Source organism: Eriocheir sinensis, chromosome 3 (assembly GCF_024679095.1).
Source record: "Eriocheir sinensis breed Jianghai 21 chromosome 3, ASM2467909v1, whole genome shotgun sequence".
Lineage (NCBI taxonomy): Eukaryota > Metazoa > Arthropoda > Malacostraca > Decapoda > Varunidae > Eriocheir > Eriocheir sinensis.
In genome coordinates, this window is record NC_066511.1 from 11,008,203 (window position 1) to 11,032,639 (window position 24,437).

At 43.8% G+C, this 24,437-nt stretch overlaps 1 protein-coding gene across 2 annotated transcripts in view; it reads left to right on the forward strand.

Annotated features, from left to right (window-relative positions):
• The first annotated feature begins 5,964 nt into the window (after positions 1-5,964).
• Positions 5,965-24,437, forward strand: part of LOC127004973 (mucin-2-like) — a 39,262-nt gene continuing 20,789 nt past the window's right edge. Inside the window, exon 1 of one of the 2 annotated variants that reach the window (XM_050873300.1) lies at positions 5,965-6,061. In XM_050873300.1, the coding sequence (XP_050729257.1) occupies positions 6,038-6,061 (24 nt within the window). In that variant the 5' untranslated portion in view covers positions 5,965-6,037. Of the gene's footprint in view, positions 6,062-6,103; positions 6,123-24,437 lie in introns of those variants that run through there. The other variant, XM_050873311.1, reaches the window with a different exon arrangement.

Here is a 24,437-nt window from a genome sequence, read left to right on the forward strand (position 1 = left end):
GAGGCCATCGTGACAATTATTTTAGCGCTCAGTAAAATAATTAGTCTTCGGCAACGTAACCGTCTTTTGGACGTCTAGGCGATGCAGTAAGATAGACGGAAAGAAAAGTCCGTCCCCGTCATTTATTGGATTTACATTGACACTGATATGAACACACTGTTGGGTACGATTATCGGTCGAGACGGCTACATGAGTTGACAGAGCATCGAGGAAAAAAAAATACGCTGGTCTAGATCTTCCTACTTCCCGCGAAGGAACAGGAAATTGCTATATAAAAGCAAACACAAAATACCCCTGTTTTTTTTGTCCCACTCTTTCCCACTCACGACACAAGGGCAATGGTGCTTCCTTGCCTCTTAACTTCCTCCATCACGCCACAATCAAGGGCGGAGCATAGCGGACTGACCCTGAAACACGGGGGTGGGGGCTTTCTTCCATGTGCACCATCCACCTTGGCGAGATAATTACTGATTCCTGGTGACACATGGGTAGCAAAAGTAAACGAAACAAGCATGAAACAAACGATGTCCCAGTCCCTTTCCGAGACACTGTACCACGCCAAGCATTTCAAATAATTTTAGCGACGAAATATACCAAGGTAAATTTGAAGCAACGATGAGTCAGTGATTTTAAAGGCAAATAAGAAGCCCAGGTTGAAAGTGGCTTACATACCTCTGGCATCAACGGGTTCTTGTTGATGCTCGGGTTCATTTCAGTTGGCAGCACACCACAGCCATGGCTCCACATCACTGGTTCTGGCACTGGAAAACACACATGCAAACACATTTTACTAGCGCTAAGCCATGCGTATCCACCATTCACACATATTGCCACAAAGAAAAACAAAATCGAGACAATGTGAGAACAGAACAACAGATTGCATCAAGATAATGTATGATGACTTTGAGGTGACATGTAAGATTCGGTGCAGAACAAGGAAAGAAAATATGAAAAAAAAACAATATTTGGTGAGAAAATGCTAACGGCAACATCCTGAAGAAGACAAGTGTTGGGAGGAGTGGATCAGGCGAGGCGGCGGGGAGGTGAGCGAGGTCAAATAGGGAGGTCAAGGCTTTAAGCAGGTCAAGACGAACGAGTGCAAGCTTACTGTCTCACTTTATCTATCTATCTAACTATCTCTCTCTCTCTCTCTCTCTCTCTCTCTCTCTCTCTCTCTCTCTCTCTCTCTCTCTCTCTCTCTCTCTCTCTCTCTCTCTCTCTCTCTCTCTCTCTCTCTCTCTCTCTCTCTCTCTCTCTCTCTCTCTCTCTCTCTCTCTCTATATATATATATATCTATATCTCTATCTATATATCTATATATATATATATATATATATATATATATATATATATATATATATATATATATATATATATATATATATATATATATATATATATATATATATATATATATATATATATATATATATATATATATATATATATATATATATATATATATATATATATATATATATATATATATATATATATATATATATATATATATATATATATATATATATATATATATATATATATATATATATATATATATATATATATATATATATATATATATATATATATATATATATATATATATATATATATATATATATATATATATATATATATATATATATATATATATATATATATATATATATATACACATACCATGTGCCCCTAAGCATTCACGCTGCTGATCACTTCTTACTATCGGACTCTTCAGCCAAGACTCAAACACGCGACCATCAAATCAGAGAGCCCTTTGATGTACAACTGTATACTCCCCGCTGACGCTCCAGGTGAGAACATTAAAACAGGAGTCACCCCTTCTACATCAATAAAATAAGTAACGGATATTGTTTCACACTCCACCTTATCCGGGCTACGCAGCCCACCCTGTCCACCCTTTTTGTACTTCTTCCTCCCTTTCAGCTCTTCGTGGTGGAACCACAATCCAGGGAACAAAGGCCTACTCAGAAGGTGCAGGCGGGGCGTGGATTACCACCACTGGGGCGTCGCACAACAAGGCTGACGAGAGGTTTTCGCAACACCACCACTACAAAACACAGACCCTACCTTGATATTTACAGCACCTTGGTGTTTTGGGGTGAGCGCTGCCGCCGATGTCCTCATTATTTGCGATGATTGGACGCTCACGGACTGTGTGTGAGTCATACGAGGGATGAGGACGTCTAGAAACACACTGGTGGGGAGTCCTCGAGAAGCAACCACACGCCTATACAACGCCCTTCCTTATGAACTTGTCTGTGTTATTGTAATGGAAATGGTTCCTTGTCGGCCGGGACCTAAACTAAATTGGATGGAAGCGTTTGCCATTAATTTAACAACCTCTGTGTGTGTTACTGTAAGCAGAGGTTGGGCAAGAATAGAAAACAGACGGTGAAGAACTATGGTACAGTAACTTCCCATTAACCTAACAACCCATGCGTGTGTTATTGCAAAAGGAGGCTGGGCGGGAATAGAAAAGAGACGAAGAACTAGTAATGCAGTAACCTTCCATTGACTTAACAACTTCTGTACGCGCTATTGTAAAAAGAGTTTAGGCGAGAACAAAAAAACAGTTGATAAGGAACTAATAATACGGTAACCTTCTGAACATAAATGCGGTGTTCGTCTCTTCCTGCTCGAACGCATTATCTATTCTTTTCTCAGACCACACCCACGAGGCTCTTGATTGCATCTTTTTTGACGTAAAGCACGATACTGATTTCTTGTTTCCTCTCTCTCTCTCTCTCTCTCTCTCTCTCTCTCTCTCTCTCTCTCTCTCTCTCTCTCTCTCTCTCTCTCTCTCTCTCTCTCTCTCTCTCTCTCTCTCTCTCTCTCTCTCTCTCTCTCTCTCTCTCTCTCTCTCTCTCTCTCTCTCTCTCTCTCTCTCTCTCTCTCTCTCTCTCTCTCTCTCTCTCTCTCTCTCTCTCTCTCTCTCTCTCTCTCTCTCTCTCTCTCTCTCTCTCTCTCTCTCTCTCTCTCTCTCTCTCTCTCTCTCTCTCTCTCTCTCTCTCTCTCTCTCTCTCTCTCTCTCTCTCTCTCTCTCTCTCTCTCTCTCTCTCTCTCTCTCTCTCTCTCTCTCTCTCTCTCTCTCTCTCTCTCTCTCTCTCTCTCTCTCTCTCTCTCTCTCTCTCTCTCTCTCTCTCTCTCTCTCTCTCTCTCTCTCTCTCTCTCTCTCTCTCTCTCTCTCTCTCTCTCTCTCTCTCTCTCTCTCTCTCTCTCTCTCTCTCTCTCTCTCTCTCTCTCTCTCTCTCTCTCTCTCTCTCTCTCTCTCTCTCTCTCTCTCTCTCTCTCTCTCTCTCTCTCTCTCTCTCTCTCTCTCTCTCTCTCTCTCTCTCTCTCTCTCTCTCTCTCTCTCTCTCTCTCTCTCTCTCTCTCTCTCTCTCTCTCTCTCTCTCTCTCTCTCTCTCTCTCTCTCTCTCTCTCTCTCTCTCTCTCTCTCTCTCTCTCTCTCTCTCTCTCTCTCTCTCTCTGTTGCTTTCTTCCTTTTTTGTATTGCATTCATTCTTTTTTCTTCCTTCCTTTCTTTCTTTCGTTCTTTCGTATTTCTTTTTCACTTCCTCTTTCCTTCCCCCCCCCCCCCCTCTCTCTCTCTCTTTATCTGTCTGTCTCTGTCTGTCTGTCTGTATGTATGTCGTAGGTGTGGTTTTGGTGGCTAAAAGGTTTGGGCAGGCGCTAATGTCGCTTAACGAAAGGGGTTTGAAATAGGTCTAGGAGGAGGCTGCTTGCGTCTGTTTGTGTGGTTGAGGCTGTTGTGGAGCGGCAGGACACATTGGCTAAGAGGGGATTTGGAGTTTGGAAGATGGCGGGCCGAGGGTAAGGAAGTGTGGGTTGTGGAGATGATGAGGTCAAGGATAGGAGTTGGATGGGAAGGATGCCGGGTGCGTAGGTGGTGAGGGTGAACTGCATACTGAAAATGTTGTTACTACTTTTTTTTCATTCCCTCCCGTACTAACTCACTCAATCGCCAATTCAATTATTCACTGATGTACTTTTCTCAGTCTTGAAATTGACCTTACACACACACACACACACACACACACACGTACACACGAAAAAACGTATCCATTAGCAGCCATTAAGGACAGCAAAAATTAACTTAAAAGCGCTATCGAAATTTCCTTTTTAGCAAATAACTTGGAACCGTAATAACACTACGTGTGTTTGTGTGTGTGTGTGTGTGTGTGTGTGTGTGTGTGTGTGTGTGTGTGTGTGTGTGTGTGTGTGTGTGTGTGTGTGTGTGTGTGAATTAAAACTTAAGCTCTTTAACTCTAGTCGAAATTTAGACAAGATGAAATACCATCGGCTTCCCTTTCACCCAGCCTCAACGGTGAGTGGAAATGCCTATATAAAAGTTTTTTCGATAAAAGAATAATACTAAAGACCAAACCACACATGGGAGAACACTTAGGTAAAGGCGAAATATCAGACGGCTTCCCTTTCTCTCAACTGCATCGGTGAGTGAATATACCTTCCTATATTATTTTTCGTGTGAAGGCCAAAGTTTCATATTTTAAAGTCAAAACATTGATAAAAATGAATGCTCAAACGTAACACCGATCATGCCTGGCATCAACATTAGAAACATGAACGATTAGAAAAAAGTGCGGAAAATGTCGAATGACGGAAAGGATGATGACGGCAGTTTTGACAGGTCAGTATTACGCGCGCACACACACACACACACACACACACACACACACACACACCACACACACACACACACACACACACACACACACACACACACCACACACACACACACACACACACACACACACACACACACACACACACACACACACACACACACACACACACACACACACACACACACACACACACACACACACAAGACTGTAAGGTTTAACTTTACCTAACTCTTGAAATGATATACATATACGTAGTTCGCTGTACATGCCGGCACACTGAGCCTAAAAGGAAAGAGAAATGACAAACAATAGAAAAAAAAAGTAGCCGCCGCCGCCGCAGCAGCAGGAGCCCAAATCTTCAATCAACCTTAACTTCAGCGACTCAGACAAGAGGAGCACCTAGGGGCAGCATGGGCCAAGCAAGGGTCATATATCACGGCAGCTATTATATATAAAAGCGCCTACGTCACTAACTAGCTGGGGGTCGTCCAAGAGATCCCTCAAGAAAGCCTACCGGCGCTACAGCCAGCACCTAAATAAAAAAGGAAAAAAGCAGCAGCAGTAGCAACTTTATTATTATTATTATTTTTATTATTATTATTATTATTATTATTATTATTTTTATTATTATTATTATTATTATTATTATTATTATTATTATTATTATTATTATTATTATTATTATTATTATTATTATTATTATTACTGGTAGTAGTAGTAGTAGTAATAGAAGTAGTAGTAGTAGTAGTAGTAGTAGTAGTAGTAGTAGTAGCAGCAGCAACAGCAGTAGTAGTAGTAGTAGTAGTAGCAACAGCAGTAGTAGTAGTAGTAGTAGTAGTAGTAGTAGTAGTAGCAACAGCAGTAGTAGTAGTAGTAGTAGTAGTAGTAGTAGTAGTAGCAGCAGCAACAGCAGTAGTAGTAGTAGTAGTAGTAGTAGTAGTAGTAGCAGCAGAAGCAACAGCAGTAGTAGTAGTAGTAGTAGTAGTAGTAGTAGTAGTAGCAGCAGCAGCAACAGCAGTAGTAGTAGTAGTAGTAATAATAGTAGTAAAAATATGTTATTTTTTGTTATTGTCGTTTGTCGGTCTTGGAGGGCGAGTGATGGGTAAGGAACAGCTTTCTTTCTCACAGTCTGCATTGCTAACCCTTGACCTGTCTCCTTTTCTCGTGGAGTTTTAAGCACGAAATAATAAACAAATAATTACAGTAGCAATCTAATTGATTTTATATCTATGCAGAGACTCCACTACCACCACCGAGGCCAACCCCTGCCCCACCCCGGAAGCAGCAGCAGCAGCAGGTAAGGGAGGAGGGACGTCTGGAGAAGGGCAGCGGCTCAGTCCGCGCGTGCTCGGCTGGGCGCTAACATGAGAGGCTGGCAGATAGTGTGTGTAAGGATCTTCTCACAGTGTTCACGTGTTTCGTGGTGCTTCCCAGTGGTAATATGGTTATGTGAGTGTGGGTCTGTGTGTATGGCGGGCTGAGTATGGGCTGCCAATACGAAGGGGAGGATACAAGCAGCATAAACGTTGGGTAAGGTAAGGCAGCGCGGGACACAGGCACTGGGTGAGGAAGGCTTGGCTCCCTGGCACTGTACTGCTTGTGGCCGGGGAGGCGCAGACCAGTGCCTTGCCCTCCCCTTCCTACGCCTTCATCAAACGCCGTAACGAACCTGAAGTGGTAATAGGCGTCTGGTTATGCACGTCCCCACGGCTATCCTCTGCCAAGTGAATTCTGGAAGGGGAGGCGCAAAGCAGTGCCTGCCTCTTTCTTCCCTATGGGGTCACGTCAGCCAGCACCGTGACGTGCCTGAAGGGACACTACACGGCCAGTTATTCTCTTCCCACAACCGTCCCCCTATTAAGTACTTTAGGCGACCTACTTTAATTCCCTTCCAGTGGGTGTTTGTGAATTTCCTAAAAGCTGTATGACTTGCGATTCTGTATTTTATCTTCTGGGATTGCCTTATTATATAACCTCCTCCTGAATACTTTATATGGACTTTATATTTCTTCTGCTGGAGACAATTGTTTTATATTTTACATATTTCGCAAGAACTGAACGATAAATAAACTCTCTTTATATACATATTATTTTCGACACTCGACTTTATTGCGTGCGAGATCTTTTAAACTTTGCTTCCAGTTTGAGGAGGGAGATGCTTATAATGTAAGACGCATCAGGCGGAGCGAGAAAGCTGGTGACATTGAGTTCAGCAGGTGACAAACAGACAATTGGGTGAAGGGTTAGGGAACGGCGGGTGTGTTTTGGATGTAAAAAATCTGCACCACCGAAGATAAACTCCACCTCCCCATCCCTTCCCTCCCTCTTCCTCGCTCCACATATCCCTCCACCTACCCCAATCCGTCCCCTCCCAATATTCCCTGCCCCAAACCGCTCCACCTCCACACATCCCTCTTCTCTCTCCTCCCTGCCCCTCACATCCCTCTCCACCATCCTCACAGCCCTACACATCCCTTTAGCTCCCCAGGAACCTAACGTGTTTTTGTGCCGTTCCTTTTATACTGTTGTTCTCTTTCTTTTATCTTTCTCCCCCATCACACAAATGACATCTACCTTCAACCTTTGAGAATTTCAATTAAAGATTATGTAACCGATACACGCCCTTTCCCATGTAATAAGTTTTTTTTTGTATCTAACATCTAAACTTTTTTTTTCGACATTCAAGATTTACGAGGGTGAGTATTTCTTCTTATATATAGTGATGCATGTTTTGTAGTGTGCGTTTATGGCTACAAACAACAATAGGAGCAACAATAACAACAATGATGACGACAAAAAACACTTAACCACCAACAGTTACTTTTAACTTAAACGTACGAGGCTAAATGGTTGGCTGGAGTGGTTGTCTCGCGGCCACACCTCACTCTATACCTACCTGTCCACATCTCTGACCACAAAACATTCATTCACACAACTCCAGAACGATAAAAAAAAATAGTGCCAGGAGTGTTGGATGGGTGAAAGGGCCATATTTTTAAACAATTCTGCGCCCAACAACACGTAATTTACTAGTCTTTTGTGGGAGTTTAGGGCATTTCCAGGGGTACTTTTATGACCCTGGTGGTAGTCTGAGCCTTCTTCTGTACCGTGAACCTAAAAGAACACTCATTAGAACTCGATTAGCCTCCTTTTTGGCCTCTGAAAATAGTTGGTGTGAGGGGCGGGAGCATCTGACAATACCAACCAAAGGCTCGCGTCCACGCCTCACTATACACCGCCCCGTTCAAGTCTCTGAGCCCCGAGCACCGACACAGAGCGTTCACTCACAAAGACGGCGAGGTTTGACGAACGTGCACAGGTGGAAGGGCGGGGGAGAGGGGGTACAAGGGATGGAAGCGTGAATACTTCGCGGGTTTAAATAAATGAATAAACAGGTGGGTGACATTCGTGGCAACAACCAGCCCTCACATAACCTGTAAGAAACCGTGCCTCCGTTATTTGTTATACACCACAAGAAATAAAGAAAATGGTTACGCAAGAATGACATGAAGGTGACGGTAATGACAACCACTGAGACGATGATCACAAAATAATAACAATAAAAAAATATAATAATAATAATAATAATAATAATAATAATAATAATAATAATAATAATAATAATAATAATAATAATAATAATAATGGCAATAATAACATTAGTATTAGTCATAGTATAAAAGCTATATTTATAGACGTAATAATCGATATAATCAACATTTCTCTTCCTTCCGTAATGCCAGAAGGTGAAAACACACACACACACACACACACACACACACACACACACACACACACACACACACACACACAGAAAAAAAACACGACCTCGCATCAACACCATCATTAGAGCTGCCTTGTTTCACCCATTCATAATAATAATAATAAGACATTCACTATCACTCATTTCTTTCCCGCCCCTCCTTCCCCCCTTCCTCCTCATTATCTCCTTCCTCACACACTTCTTCCTCCCTCTCTCCCATGCCCCTTACTCCCTCCTTCCCTCCCTCCAACACCCCTTCCTATACTTCCTTCTTTCGCTCCCTCCCAGCCTTCCTTTCCCCGTGCCTCCCCCCACTCTCTCCTTGCCCCCCTCGCCTCCCTCCGCCTCTCCATTATCTCTCGGGGCCGCCACGATGCGTCACGAACTCAGAAGAAAGTCCTTCCTGTATTGGTGTCATTAGTCTACCCCCGAGGACTGGGCCGCCGCTGCTAACCTCCCCCCTCAGCCTAACCTTACGCGGTAGGTAGTAGATGGAGAGATAGATAGACAGATAGATAGATAGATCGACAGATAGATTGAGAGAGAATGTAAAGGTCAAAGAACACCAACAAAGGAATTGATTGGTTGGTTAAACGGAAATGACCAAAGAAAACAATTAAGCAAGATTACATACATGGCCTGCCCTTCTCTCCTTCCTCTCCCCCTCATGCCATCCCTTTCCTCTCTCGTCTCCCCTTCCTCCCCCCTTCTCTCCTGTCCATTCAGCCCCCTTAACCTTCCCTCCTCCTTGCTAAAACAGTGTCTTTCTTGTCTTGGGCTTTTCTTCGCTCGTACTCCCACACATCCGTTTTCATTACTGCCTCCCACTTCCCACATTATCCTTCCCACGTCGCCCCTTCCCCTCCTTGGCCTTCTCCTGCTGGTTAAAGTGCGACAGACTTCTGATATAACGATACTCTCACTTAACATACCATTACTGCCATCACCACCACCATCACTACTACTACTACTACTACTACTACTACTACTACTACTGCTACTACTACTGCTACAACTACTATATATATTAGCATACTCTTTACCTTCCATTAACCCCTTTTTGACCGGCAAACTGTCACTTTCACATCCCAAGTCTGTCGTACGAACTAATTCTTTTTTGTCTTCGTCTTCCGTGTCCTTCACATTTCCTCCTCGTCATTTGGCCACCAGTCTTTATTTGCCCCATTTCTTTCCGTCCATATCCTTGAGTCAACCTTACCATCACGCATCGTACCGTTTCATCCCCTTTTGTCCTAATGGCTCACATCGTTTCTTGCGTTCTCGGGACCTCTTCTTATCATCGCGTCGCCTACAAGTTCAACATTAACATCCCAACGGTCCTATCCAAGTCTTCAAGTCTTCTGCAGCTACCATACTATACAGCCAAAGCTTCGCGCACACACACACACACACACACACACACACACACACACAGCGATAGACACACAAATCAGTCACATTCAAATACAAACACTTTCGTACAAACACAGCCTTCAGGGATCTTAAAACAGTCAAATACGAGTCTCTCTCTCTCTCTCTCTCTCTCTCTCTCTCTCTCTCTCTCTCTCTCTCTCTCTCTCTCTCTCTCTCTCTCTCTCTCTCTCTCTCTCTCTCTCTCTCTCTCTCTCTCTCTCTCTCTCTCTCTCTCTCTCTCTCTCTCTCTCTCTCTCTCTCTCTCTCTCTCTCTCTCTCTCTCTCTCTCTCTCTCTCTCTCTCTCTCTCTCTCTCTCTCTCTCTCTCTCTCTCTCTCTATCTCTCTCTCTCTCTCTCTCTCTCTCTCTCTCTCTCTCTCTCTCTCTCTCTCTCTCTCTCTCTCTCTCTCTCTCTCTCTCTCTCTCTCTCTCTCTCTCTCTCTCTCTCTCTCTCTCTCTCTCTCTTCTTCACCTAAACCAAGCGTGGCAGGTTCATCCCAGCCCACCCCACCCACCCCTGCCCCCCGCCCGCCTCAACACGCTGGAAAGGGGACAAGGTCGCGAGGTACAGTACAGTTACCCTTCACCAGCCCGCCACACAGCCAACAAAACAGCCAACTCAGCCTCGGTTTTAGCCTCTATAGCCACCACTACCCCCAACACCATTCTCCTCCAGCCTTGCCCTACCCCTCAACTGCCGTGGATCCCTCCCGATAATACCCCAGCCTTGAAAGAGGACACACGTAGAGGGCATAGGGCGAGGGGTGAGTGGTTTTGGGGGGGAGGGGACACACAGAACACAGCTACACGTAATAAAATTTGGGCTGTGGATACCCGCTGGGCTTGTGACCTTAGGAGCTTGCCACGACCCTCACCCGGCCCAGTCTGATCCCCTCAGCCCTCCAGCTCCCTCTTCCTCTTCCTTCGCCTCCCTCCTCCTCTCTCTCTCATCTCTTCCTGCCGCTCTCCTCCTCAAGACCACTCTCACTCTCGCACCCTCACTCTCCATGCCCCAACCCCGTCAGTATTCTTGTCTGTCTTAATTTTCCTTCCTCTTACCTCTTCCACGTTGTCGCTAATTTTCCTTTCTCTTCGATCTCCCTCACTCTCGTTACTCTTTTCTTCCTCTGCAACCTCCCACACGATCCTAACTTTTCCTTCCTCTTCAATCTTCCACACCATCGTAACCATTCAAGGTCAACGGTAATGTAATAATACTACACCTTTTATCTTATGCCTATTAACTATTTGTCCTTTTATCGTTTTCTTAGGCAGTTCTATTTATAACATCCCTAAATATCACGTTCAGTAGTAACCTTAATTCATCAGTTTGTTAATAAATCCTCGCGTGGTATTTATGTATAAAGTTTTTAATCAACCCGAAGACGTCAGCGTGTACCTTTAGCCCACCTTTAAGTTCACCTGCCCAAGACACCACCTTGACTTATACAATTACTACTATAACCCACTGGTCCGGTTCTCCTTCCCTCTCGCTCTCTCTCCCTCCCTCCGGTCCATAGTCCCTAGCCCCGTGTGATAGTCTAGTTTAGGAAGGCGGCAGGGGTGTGTTGGCTGGTGTGTGGCGGGAAAAGATTGGGGGCACACACACACACACACACACCAAGGCTTCATCCCTCCCCCCCCCCTCTCCACACACACACCTCTCACCTACGCCACCCTTCCGCCAGGTGTTTGCATGCGCTGAACGAATTTTCTAAACATGTTTGCTCGCCCTGCTTCTAATGCCGATGGCGAGTGTGTTTTCCTTGTTTGCCTGGCTGAGTCCTGCCCGAGTTTTTCTACGTTGGCCTTCTAAGAGCTGTTCTCCCTCCATCCCCTTCCTTCTTAACACACACACACACACACACACACACACACACACACACACACACACACACACACACACAAACCCATTATCTTCGCATTGCATGGCTCACCTTTTACCATTAAGTCCTTCCTTCCTTTCTTCCTTCCTTCATTTCTTCTTCAGTCTTCCACACTGTCATTATCATTCAAAACCTTTTTATTTTTATACTTTAGATAAGCGTTCTCATTGCAAGGCCGACGATAATGCGATCATAAGTACTTTTTTTTTCGTATCTTATGCCTATTAACTAGTTACCCCCCGGTCTTTTTATTAATCTTTTCTTAATCGTTTTCTTGCCGCTTCCCTTGTTACTGTGACGAAAAACAACTGTGCAATATTTTATTCCCTTTCTCTCTCTCTGTTCCCTGTGTTCGTTAGTGTTACAAGCCCTTAGGAATTCAATTATTTACTTCTGAATGGTCTACTTGTATTTTTTTATTATATTTAACTCACATTTATCACTTTATGAAATTCGTAAATATTTTTTCCCGCTCGTCGGTTACAGCGCACGACTTTCTATTATAATCGTCACAAATGAGCTTGTAAACCTCCATCTTCATAATCATTACTATCATCATCGTCGTCAGGAGCAGAGCACGTACGCCTAAGCAGTCTAAGAGGACAGCAACAGCCGGCAGCTCCTCCTCGCCCACAGTCCCGTTGCCGCCGCCCTGCCTGAGTGTGTGTGTGTGTGTGTGTGTGTGTGTGTGTGTGTGTAGGGACCTACGGGCGGCAACAGAAGGCAGGTTATAACTCACATTGTTTTAATAACTACATACGAGAGGACCTTCACCCCTTCCCTGCACCGACCTTACACAGGAGGAATCGCTTAGCTATCACCGGCCATGAACAGTTACTTCAACTAAAATTTGCTCGACCTCTCTCTTTCTCCTCCTCCCTGCCTCCCTGCTGATAACTTACGTCACGATACGAGGTCAGGGGCCAGGCTGGGGTCAAGTACAAGACATGGAGGTAGCTGGGTGTGGGAAGGGTTGAGGGGAGGGTGGCAAAAACGAATCATGGCGCAGAGGCTGATACGGACGGCTTTCCAAAGACCTGAATGGTGAGAAACAATAGTTCATGACAAAAACAGATGCGTGGATTCACTTAATAATCAAAGCCATAACACACGGCGCAGAACTGCTTAGGCGGCCCACGCGCACTTGCGTAGGTCAAAGGTAATGTTAGGAAGAGACGTTTGAATGTTTAAGGCAACCATCGCTCGCTCGCCTTCTGGATTTGGCAACTCGAAGATGCATATAAAAAAAAAAAAAATATTTGCTCTTCTCTGATACTGTTCCTCATCCTTCGGCTTTTGGCTCTCCTGTTGACCTGAGGAGCAGAGAGGATCGGACAGGTGTCTTCATGCTGCCCTGCTGGGGCAGGCGAGAGGACCCTTGCAGCATCCTTCGCGGCGTGACTGCATGGGTGGCGTCCCCCGCCTCCACCCCCCCCCACCCCCCGCCCCAGCAGGAACACGAGCAGTAAGCTGTGTTTCTTCCGCGACTCGATCAACACTTCCTGCTGCCTGTCATGTGTTGCTTAAAGGAGAAAATAAGTAATCAAGATGTAACCTTGGGAAGTCTGATTATCAGTGCAGAAAGTTTGTGCTGCGACAGAACTGAATCTAATTACGAATACCATTCATTGTCAACATTCTTACCCCTTCCACCTTGGGGCATAAGCACTAATTGTGCGTTGCGTCGGCGCGCATCTCCGCTACCTCCGTCCTTGAGGCTGGCTGGAAATAACTCTGGGCCACAGGGGCAGTGTGACATCCGGGTTACCACAGTTTACCTTTCCTTGGTTTCCCCAGTTACGCATTTATCGACCAACCCGAAAGTAACGATGAGTAGGTGGATGGGCAGCGTGCCGACTGCCCTGCCCCGTGGTAAAGTGGCTTACCACGCATAATGTCACTCTAGTGATGAGTTACAACAATTCACATCACAACTGTAAGATCAACCAACGAAAAATATATTTTTTTACAGGAATAGTAACATGAAAAGGGCGAAATAAAACAATAAAACCACGCCGACTCTATAAAAAGAATACATTAGATGCCGAAAGAATTATATATTTAAATTGATTGGTGTCTTGATTCTCTTCTCTTGATATACATAAGCCATAGGAAGGAAGGACGGTCGAGTTTACCAGTGCAAGGAATGAAAGAGTGGAGATCCTTATTAACTAATGGATTAGTAAGTAGAGAGCATAGGGATGAGCTCGTGTAATAAGCTTCGTGCGGAGGCAGCAGGAGTGGTGGAGCCACGGAACTGGCAAACTTAGAAGAACAGTTAACATGAAAATTACGATGAAATATGGGAAGGGGACCAACACTTCAAGAGACTTTTTGACTAAAAAAAGTCCCGAGTATTGCATAACCACTTGTAAAAAAAACTGTGGCAGGAGACAATAAGTAGCTATCGTATTATTGCTGTGCAGAACCGCAGTGACCGATACCAACAATGCCAGATCAACAACAGGAAGTGTGTCTCCTGCGGCATTACATAATCAGCCGTATGGAGCATCACGAGAGTGTCTCGCTGCTATGGACACGTGAGCAGAGCCTGGAAGCCTATAAATAGTGAGGGTTTAGACCTACCTGATCACCCGCCTGACTCAAGCGTTGCCAGCTATCCGGAATATCCAAAGTAGTTCACCTTCGTACTTGCGGCAAAAAGAAAGGGGGAAAAAACAGCAACGGTCGTGGCAAGAGTATCAGCGTCGCTCGAGTTTTTCTATTCTTCCTCTACTAGACGCCGCACTGAACAAAGGCTGGGCCAGCATAAACACTGACACGTGTGTGTGTGTGTGTGTGTGTGTGTGTGTGTGTGTGTGTGTGTGTAAACAATACCGAGGAGGGTTAATCAAAGGAACGAACGAATATACACATAAAAGCCATCTCGAGTATCAGATTCGTTCTCGATTTTCATTTCCGCGTCCAGTGTTGTTCTTTAAAAGACAAAAAAACTCTGTCTGTTTGTCTTCACTGGGTATGTTTGAGTAATGGGTAAAGGATAAAAACGATGACGATTACAATGAATGGACGTATATCTGGTTTCCAATGCTTTCCGTGATACACTTGTCATCTCAACTTACCACATATTCTGTAAAGTCAATGTCCTCTTTACTAGACAGATTAGTTGAATGTACTGGGAAGCTTTCAAGTGTGCGTGTGTGAGGGGGGGAGGAGTTCATACAACAAAGGCGAGTATGTTATGAACGTATACAAGCAGGAGGGTATGGGAGACATGTAAACCGACAATTAAAGCCTTCTGCAGAAACATAATGTGGAGTGTGGGAACAAGAGCACGGCGTGACAAAAAATAATAAAAGGACGGAGAACGGCGGGAAAACAAAATGGTGAGGATGGGGAGGGGGAAGAGGGTGGGGGAGGAGGAGGGGGGCAGGTCACCACAAGAAGAGGTATAGGTTCTTTTATAGTCTTTCAAACAGAGGACAAGTGACGTTACGTGCCCTTCCAAGATAAAGTTAAAAAAATCTTGGGATCTACAAAGCCTTATGCGGTCTGTTTTTTTTTGAGCGGCGCGAGTGTGGTCAGCAAGAACATAAAGGCTAGTTCCTTAGTTATTATTATTCACTTGCTTTCACAACTCAGATGAGTTTTCCTACAACGCCCACTCAGCATCTCTCTCTCTCTCTCTCTCTCTCTCTCTCTCTCTCTCTCTGTGGTATTCCCTCTGTGAGCCTGGGTGTCTGTCAATGGCCAGCGCGATGGTGTGGGCGGCCTTGTAATCTTCAAGGCTGCTTATGATGGTCGAGACTGCAGACCCCGCCCAGACCAGTTCCCAGAGCATCTCGAGTCACCAGTATTTGTGGCCGATTGTAATGCTCTCTTGAAGTCCCCGTATTTGGCTGGGATATATAGCTGCTACTAGTGTTTGATGGGAGGATGGGAGATGTATTAATAGCAAGTAGAGATGCGTAAAGAAGACGATGGCTTGGTATTCATGTTATACACAACAAACGCCTCTGCCTAGCGGCGCCCGAGGCTCGCATGTCCTCCACGGTCCGCGCCACCTTCACTATCGTTGGAGCTATGCGCCGGCCACTCCCTGCTGAATGTCAAGGGAAGAACTAGCTGCGGCCTTGAAGAAAAGGGAAAAAGTGCACTACGACCCTGAGCACCAATAGTAGATTGTTATGCGCATGTCCTCTCTCAACATCGTTTGCGTCAAATGAGAAATAAGTACAGTAAAGAGTTGTACCTTTCAGATAATGTTGGAGTTAAGCCTCAAATACACTGCCGAATTTTGGCCACGAACTTGACGCAGAGTCAGTTCGTGAAAAAATTCGGCGACCGGTTCGCCGACATGATCAAGATTCCTTCAGTTCGTGACCATTTGGCGACATGTCGGCGAATGCTCAAGACAATTCGGGGACAGTTCGGAGACATGTCACCGACTATTCGGCGTCCATGTCGCCGAGCTCAAAATCTGAAATTTTAACGTTTTTTTTTTTTTTGTCGCGGAATAACTGGCGAATTGTCTTCGCATGTCCCCGAAGTGTCGGCGACATGTCGGGGACAATTCTCCGACAGTGCCAAGATTTCTGACAGCTGATCATCTGATGCCCATGTGGCATATAAAAGCATGGGAATCCGCGCCTACCTCATGGACTACTACAACACCCGGGGAGCAGTGGCCTGGCAGGACAGAACTGTGGGCGAGTAAATACCATGTGTGGTAATATGTATGATAGTATGTGTAATAAAATGTATAAATGTTTTTGTTTTGCTCTCCTATAAATATTTTAGAATGAATAAATATTTACGTAATATCAGTAAACAAACTAGTAACTGAAAGAAGAAATAAATCTAAATATCTGAAAATGAAACAAAGGTTAAATAATGGCAGAATAATGATATTAAGAAATAAATAAAGTAATAAATAGTAAAATAATTATGAAAAAAATGAAAATGTTAGTTCCATACCTATTTTATATATTCAGATTCTTCTTGTTTTTCATATTTTCTTGTTTACTATTTATTATTATAGTATTATTTTATTCCGTATATATATATATATATATATATATATATATATCTATATATATATATATATATATATATATATATATATATATATATATATATATATATATATATATATATTTATAGATAGATAGATAGATAGATAGATAGATAGATAGATAGATAGATAGACTGACCCCCGTGTACACCTCCCACCGCGACCCGTTTGCCGTGTCGTGATTAATTCGCCGAATATTCGGGAACATCTCCCCGAATAGTCTTGGCCATTCGGCGACATGTCGGCGACATGTCGGCGACAAATTTGCCAATAAAATTTAAATTTCAACGGTCAAAATTCGGCGACAATTCGCCGAACACCACGGATCGGACGCCGAATTGTCTGCGACATGTCGGCGACAATTCGGCGTCCATTTTGCATTCGTGCACATTCGGCGAACGGCCGCGACTTTTTCATGCAACATGAAACTTTCGTGGAGGTCGTGACCAACTGTCAAAAGTCGCGTGGTGGACGCAGACATGTCCCCGAACGGCCAAGAACAGGCAAGAAAGACGCCGACCTTGTTCGCGACACAGGATGACTTGTATTTTCGCGCACATTCGTGAGACAAAATTCGGCAGTGTATTTGGGGCTTTCGCGAATACACTGCCAGTTTTGATTCCGAAATGTTAGCAATTTTGTTGACGAATTTGTCGCCGACATGTCGCCGACTATTAGGAGACATGTCGCCGAATGGCCAAGACTATTCGGGGACATGTCCCTGAATATTCGGAGAACATTCGGCGAATTAATCACGACACGGCAATCGGGTCGCGGTGGTAGGTAATCTCTCTCTCTCTCTCTCTCTCTCTCTCTCTCTCTCTCTCTCTCTCTCTCTCTCTCTCTCTCTCTCTCTCTCTCTCTCTCTCTCTCTCTCTCTCTCTCTCTCTCTCTCTCTCTCTCTCTCTCTCTCTCTCTCTCTCTCGCTCTCCCTCTCTCTCTCTCTCTCTCTCGCTCTCTCTCTCTCTCTCTCTCTCTCTCTCTCTCTCTCTCTCTCTCTCTCTCTCTCTCTCTCTCTCTCTCTCTCTCTCTCTCTCTATATATATATATATATATATATATATATATATATATATATATATATATATATATATATATATATATATATATATATACATATATATAGATATATATAGATATATATATGTGTATATATATATATATATATATATATACACTAATAAATAGTAAACAAGAAAATATAAAAAAAACAAGAAGAATCATGACTTTATAAAATAAGTATGAAACTAACATTTTCATTTATTTCATAATTTATTTACTATTTATTACTTTATTTATTTCTTAATATCATTATTCTGCCATTATTTAACATTTGTTGTATTTTTTAGTTTAAATTTATTTCTTCTTTCAGTTAATTACTGGTTTGTTTATTAATATTACGTAAAGATTCATTCATTCTAAAATATTTGTAGGAGGGCAAAACAAAAACAAGTCACATTTATACATTTTATTACACATGCTATCATACATATTACCGCATATTATCACACACGGTATTTACTCGCCCACAACAAGTTGCAAGAGACGAGGTGGGCTCTTCAGCTGCCGGTGAAGAAGTGTGTTGCACCCCGGATTCCCGTGCTTTTATATGTCACATGGGCATCAGGTGATCAGCTGTCAGAAATCATGGCACTGTCGGAGAATTGTCCCAGACATGTCGCCGACACTTCGGGGACATACGAAGACAATTCGGAGACTTGTCGCAATTTATTCCGCGACCCCCCCCCCCAAAAAAAAAAAAAACGATAAAATTTCAGATTTTGAACTCGGCGACATGGACGCCGAATAATCGGCGACATGTCTCCGAATTGTCCCCGAATTGTCAAGAGCATTCCCCGACATGTCGCCGAATGGTCACGAACTGTAAGAATCATGGTCATGTCTGCGAACCGGTCGCCGAATTTTTTCACGAACTGATTCGGCGACAAGTTCGTGGCCAAAATTCGGCAGTGTATTTGGGGCTTAAGGAGTCCGATTTGTTTGTGGATGGATTAATACGTTTGATGACAAGACTGAACGAATAGTACACTTGTGGGGTTCGAAGTGCTGGTGCGAGGGTAAGAAATCAATACTTGGCTATTACGATGGACGAACAAAAAAATACCACTGAGAATAGCATCGTGTGTGTGTGTGTGTGTGTGTGTGTGTGTGTGTGTGTGTGTGTGTGTGAGAGAGAGAGAGAGAGAGAGAGACCAGTGGCCTTCAAACAGCTACTATTTGGTTCGTGTGGTCTGCCAATCCAATAACCGCAATAACCTAAGAACGTGTCACATTTTTCATCTCTCTCTCTCTCTCTCTCTCTCTCTCTCTCTCTCTCTCTCTCTCTCTCTCTCTCTCTCTCTCTCTCTCTCTCTCTCTCTCTCTCTCTCTCTCTCTCTCTCTCTCTCTCTCTCTCTCTCTCTCTCTCTCTCTCTCTCTCTCTTCTCTGCAACACTATTATATAGTAATTCGTCTCATATGCAGACGTCTCGTATCCGTATCCCGATACTTGGTCTTGGCTCTATTACCTCCGTATCTGAATTCACTTGTCCGTCTCTGGACTTAAAGTTCTGACATGGCTGGTTGGGCCGGCCTATAAATTTAAAAAAAGAATGTTGGTAAGCTAACCGGTCTCTCTTGATGTGCACAGATAATGGCCCCGAGCCCGCCAGCTTAGCAACTACATATGGCTGTCCACCTCCTTACCCAGCACTGGACATTGTCGCCACATTGTTTTTAGCAACCTTCATCTTCATTTACAGCGCTGTAATTTAAAGGTGGAATTTGTTGTTTATGCAATGTTTTCCTGTTTAAGTAGTGCAACTTAGATGCCTAAAATTACAGGAGAGGTGCTACTCATTGTGCATATTGTGTCGGTAGTTTGTCCGGATACTGTTCCGTATCGGGATGGTCCCGTGGCTCTATTATGTAGCACACTGAAAGGTTACTGTAATGCCACAGCCACGGTTCGCTAAGAATCGTAAGGTTGCATCATACCTCCAGGTTTAGGCACTACTGTCGTATATTTTAGATATGCAGTTTTACTCATACTTATTGGTTTTGACTACTAGCTCTACTACTACTACTACTACTACTACTACTACTACTAATACTACAACTATTCCTACTACTACTACTATTCCTACTACTGCTACTACGCATAATTACTTCGGTTAGATTTCCTAAAGCTACGCGTAATTTCTTGAACGGCAAATACTATTGAGTAATAGACTATCATAAACATCTTCATCCATCCCTGGCCCCAACACCTTGTGCTTGGCTAAGGTTAAAACACAACGCCCCTCTCCCCTGTAACTTAGGCGGCGGCGAGGGTGCCAACGCCTGACCATTAGATAAGTGGTCACGACTTCTGCCGCCTCGCCCCTTAGCATCCTTGTAGCGACCAGACACCTGACACCTTCTACATACCTGGAGGCCTTAACTAAAAGGTCTGGGTGACTCAGCAGAAAGCGTATAAAGGGTAAACTAGGGGAGTGTGCTGAGTTCAACAATGCTGCGACGATGAATTCTGCCCTTTTGACCTTTAACCTTGAGAGGGATTAAAATTTCTTGCTCCTGATGCCTCTGTACGGTTATGACACTCGATTACTAGCGGCTATACCTTTCCAACGCTTTCCCAGACACTATAAGCATTCATTAGACCAGTGGGTACGGTGGCAAACATAAGACAGTAAGAGAAGAGATCTATAACTATACTTTCTCCTTTTGGCAGTGTAGCTTTCCTATGCTTTCCCAGACACTACTCCTTCAATAGACTAGTGCGTAGATGGCGAACACAAGACAGTAAGAGTAGGGAGTCTCAGTACTGTACTCTATCCGTTTGGTAGAATATCTTTCCCACGCTTTCCCAGACACTGCTAGTTATCCGACCAGTGCGTAGATGGCAAACACAAAACACAGTACGATTCTACAGCCGGACTCACTTATCCATTTACGTAAGGAGTTCTGTTTCATGACGGAGCGTAAAAAGTACTGGATTGAAAGTGGGGTGATAGGATGAAGAGGAAGAAATAGATATGCCTTTTGATGCGAGGAAAAAAGGACGAACATAGAAAAATACAGAATAAAATAATACACTGTTATAATACGAGACTGGACTCGACAAGCGGATGAAACGCAATCCAGGACAGCTACTTCGCAGTGAAAAGATGGAGAAAAGAGTACACGAAAAACAAACAGGCATGCAGATAGATGGGTAAAAGATAACACACACATACACACACACACACACACACACACACACACACACACACATGAGTACCAATTAGAGAGAGAAAGTGAAATGACTTGCCCTTCTGGCGGCGTAAGACAAACGTTTTCTTCCTCAACACTCCTTCCCTTCCTCTCCTTCCTCCTCCTCCTCTTCCTCCTTTTTACCCTGCCACACCCATGCCCCACCCTTGTTTATATTTTTTTGTGTGTAGGTAGTCTATATATTTTTTTTTGTCTGCTTATCACTTATCATATTTATTTTTCTTCTTCCTAAACCTGATCTTCCCTTTTTCTAATTTTCTTTCTTCTTTATTATTATTATCATCATCATTTTCTTCTTTTTCTTCTTCTTCTGGGCCACACTCCCTTCCTATCGTTATTTATTAATAATTATTATTTTTAATGTAACACTTCTATTTAGGTTGTCATTGTTTATTTTTATTTTCCAGCTTATTTTTAGTTCTTGCTCGAAGTCTTATCGCATCACCTTTGTTTTGTTTTCTTTTTTATAATTTTATCAAGGTCTGCGCTGCATATCATTCGTTCTATATAAAGTTTCCCTTCCGCGTTCTTCACTACTTATTGTCTTCAGTTATCTTCTCCATTTTCATTTTTTATCATAACAATTAACGTAAGTAGCAGACTCAACGCAAAGGACTAATCATTCACCTCTCTCGCATAATATTCACAAACACACCTAGCCAAATGCCTCTTATATTATATTTTACAAGCCAGCCTATATAGACAAATGCCTCGTAGAAAATTGTCACACCACAACCTACCCTGATGCCTCATACAATTTTCATAACTCCACCTAGCCAAATGCCTCACTCATAATCTTCCCAGCCCTTCCTAGCCGAATGCCTCTCATAATCTTCACAACCCTACCTAGCCAAAAGCCCTGGACACATAACCTTCACAACCTAACTTAGACAAATGCCTCTCACATAATCATCACAGCTCGACCTAGCCAAATGCCTCACACATAACCCTCTTAACCCTACCTAGCCAAATGTCTCACACAAGCTTCACAACTCCACCTACCCAAATGCCTCTTACAACTTTCACAGCCCTACCTAGCTAAATGCCTCTCATAATCTTCACAATCCTTCCCAGACGCCTCTCTTCACAGCTCCACCTTGCCAAATGACACATAATCTTGACAACTCCATCTAGCTTCTTATACAAATTTGAGAACCCCACCTACACAAACGGCCCCCTGCCCCGCCCAGTCCAGCCCCGCCCCGCTCCGTCATGCTCAGCTAGGTCATCCACACACTATCACACGAGGCAAAAAAGTGATTAATTGTCCAGACCTTCAGACAAGACCACAAAATACTATGCATGGATATTAGTGCAGACTGTAATCAAGGTAATCACAGATGTGAGAGAGAGAGAGAGAGAGAGAGAGAGAGAGAGAGAGAGAGAGAGAGAGAGAGAGAGAGAGAGAGAGAGAGAGAGAGAGAGAGAGAGAGAGAGAGAGAGAGAGAGAGAGAGAGAGAGAGAGAGAGAGAGAGAGAGAGAGAGAGAGTGGTAATGGGTACGGTAAAAAGTTAGGTTTGAGGCGTATACATTCTAGCTGCGCGTGGCTTCGGTGTTCATCTTCGTTTCATCGACCCTTAACCCTTTATTTGCCGTACCTTAAGCGCCAACCCGTACCATACTATACGTTTTCACCATTTCTTGTCATCATCACCTTGGTCTCCCCCATGGAGGTAGAATAGGCGCACCTAACATCATCGTAGCCGATCCAGGATTCAGTACGTTTCCTAACTAGTAGAAGGTAATGTTATAATTGTATTTCGTAAAGAATCCTTATAACCAAAAACTAACTAAAATTATGAGTATTCTTTTTCTTGAACACGACAGTGAACAAACAACAGAACAATAATATGAAAATGCGTATAGCTGTAGCCCCGAGGACCGAGGCTGCTCCCACGCCATTTTGCGGGTGTCAGATACCTGAAATAGCATATTTTTACTGCGCAAAGCAGGTGATGTCACTTATTGTGACTTCGTGAGCTTTCATATTTATCTATTTGTGTATATTTCATGGAGGCAAAACTTACATTACCTGTTTCACTTTTTACTAGTGACCAGAACTGGTGCCTGTTTATCACAACAGAAATTCACTCAAACAAGTGAATCAGACACCACAGAAATATTACCAGTGTGTGTATGAATGAATACAAAGATAAGCACATACTTTGATTTAACTCTAGGATGGCTCGTGGATCATTAGTAAATAAAAACAAAACATCTAGATAGGCTACTCTTTAGCCCGCTACCAGCTATGGCTGCCAAAAAAGTCCCTCCGCCAAGTTTGTACCCCCCATTTGGTGATTGTTCGGTACGCCTATTGGTGGAGTCGACACGGCAGGCTCCAGTAAACACTCTAGGACCAAAAAAGCCAGACAAGACCCCGAGTTGGTGGCGGCAGCGCAGACTTCTTTCAAAAGGTTGTTGTGTACCTGAGGACTTGGAGGGCGATGACAGCTTGGAGGTAGAATTGGTGGAGTCGACACGGCCCGCTAATCCGCTAATCCGACCCGCTAATCCGACGAACTGTCAAATTTACGGCCAAAAGATCGGGGTGGGCGAGCCTGACCGAGCCCATTAAGAGGGAGCCTGACATGACAACACCTGACACCTGGCCGTAAAAATGACAGCTCGGGCGGATTCACTTAATTGGGGTGATGTCGACTCCACCAATTCTACTTCCATGGTCTCCCCATCTACTTTACTCTCTGCCCTTCCTACTCTATCTTTACCACAGCGCTGCGCATCTCCATTCTGTCGATATATAGATGATCATGCGACGGAGATGAGTATCACAGTCACCCGAAGCAGTAGCGTATTCCCCCAACTTTATCTTCACCAGCCACCCTTTCCCACTTCTTTATTTCAATCCTTTCTCGCACTACGTCATTTTTTACCTTGTCTACCTTAAATACTCTACAGCAATTTTTATTTTTTACAGCAGAGGAGTCAGTTCAAGGGCACAAAAAAGGAAACAAATGTGAAAAAAAGCCCGCCACTCGCTGCTCCTAATGTATAACTTCCGTTTGTATTTTACTTGTATGTACTAAACGTGCCGCTCCCCCCCCCCCACACACACACACACACGCACACTCTTCAGCCTGCCCAGAGCCAATGTTATCACCTCTGACTTTTCCTCTTCGTGCCACACAAGTTGTTCACGTCTCCATTACAAGGTCGGCACCCGAATACTTCCATGCACGTAAACCTCTTGCTTCCTATATAGTTTTTTTTTTTTTTATCCAAGCCTTGTGCTACTTTGTTACGCTCTCTTTATTTATCAGTGGGGAGTGGGTGGGGGGGGGAGATTGCTCTCTCTTGCACGAGGGAGCACGGGCCTTTACCAAAGGCGGCCCGTAGCAGGGAGCCGACAGACCGACTCTATCGGCGATCGAA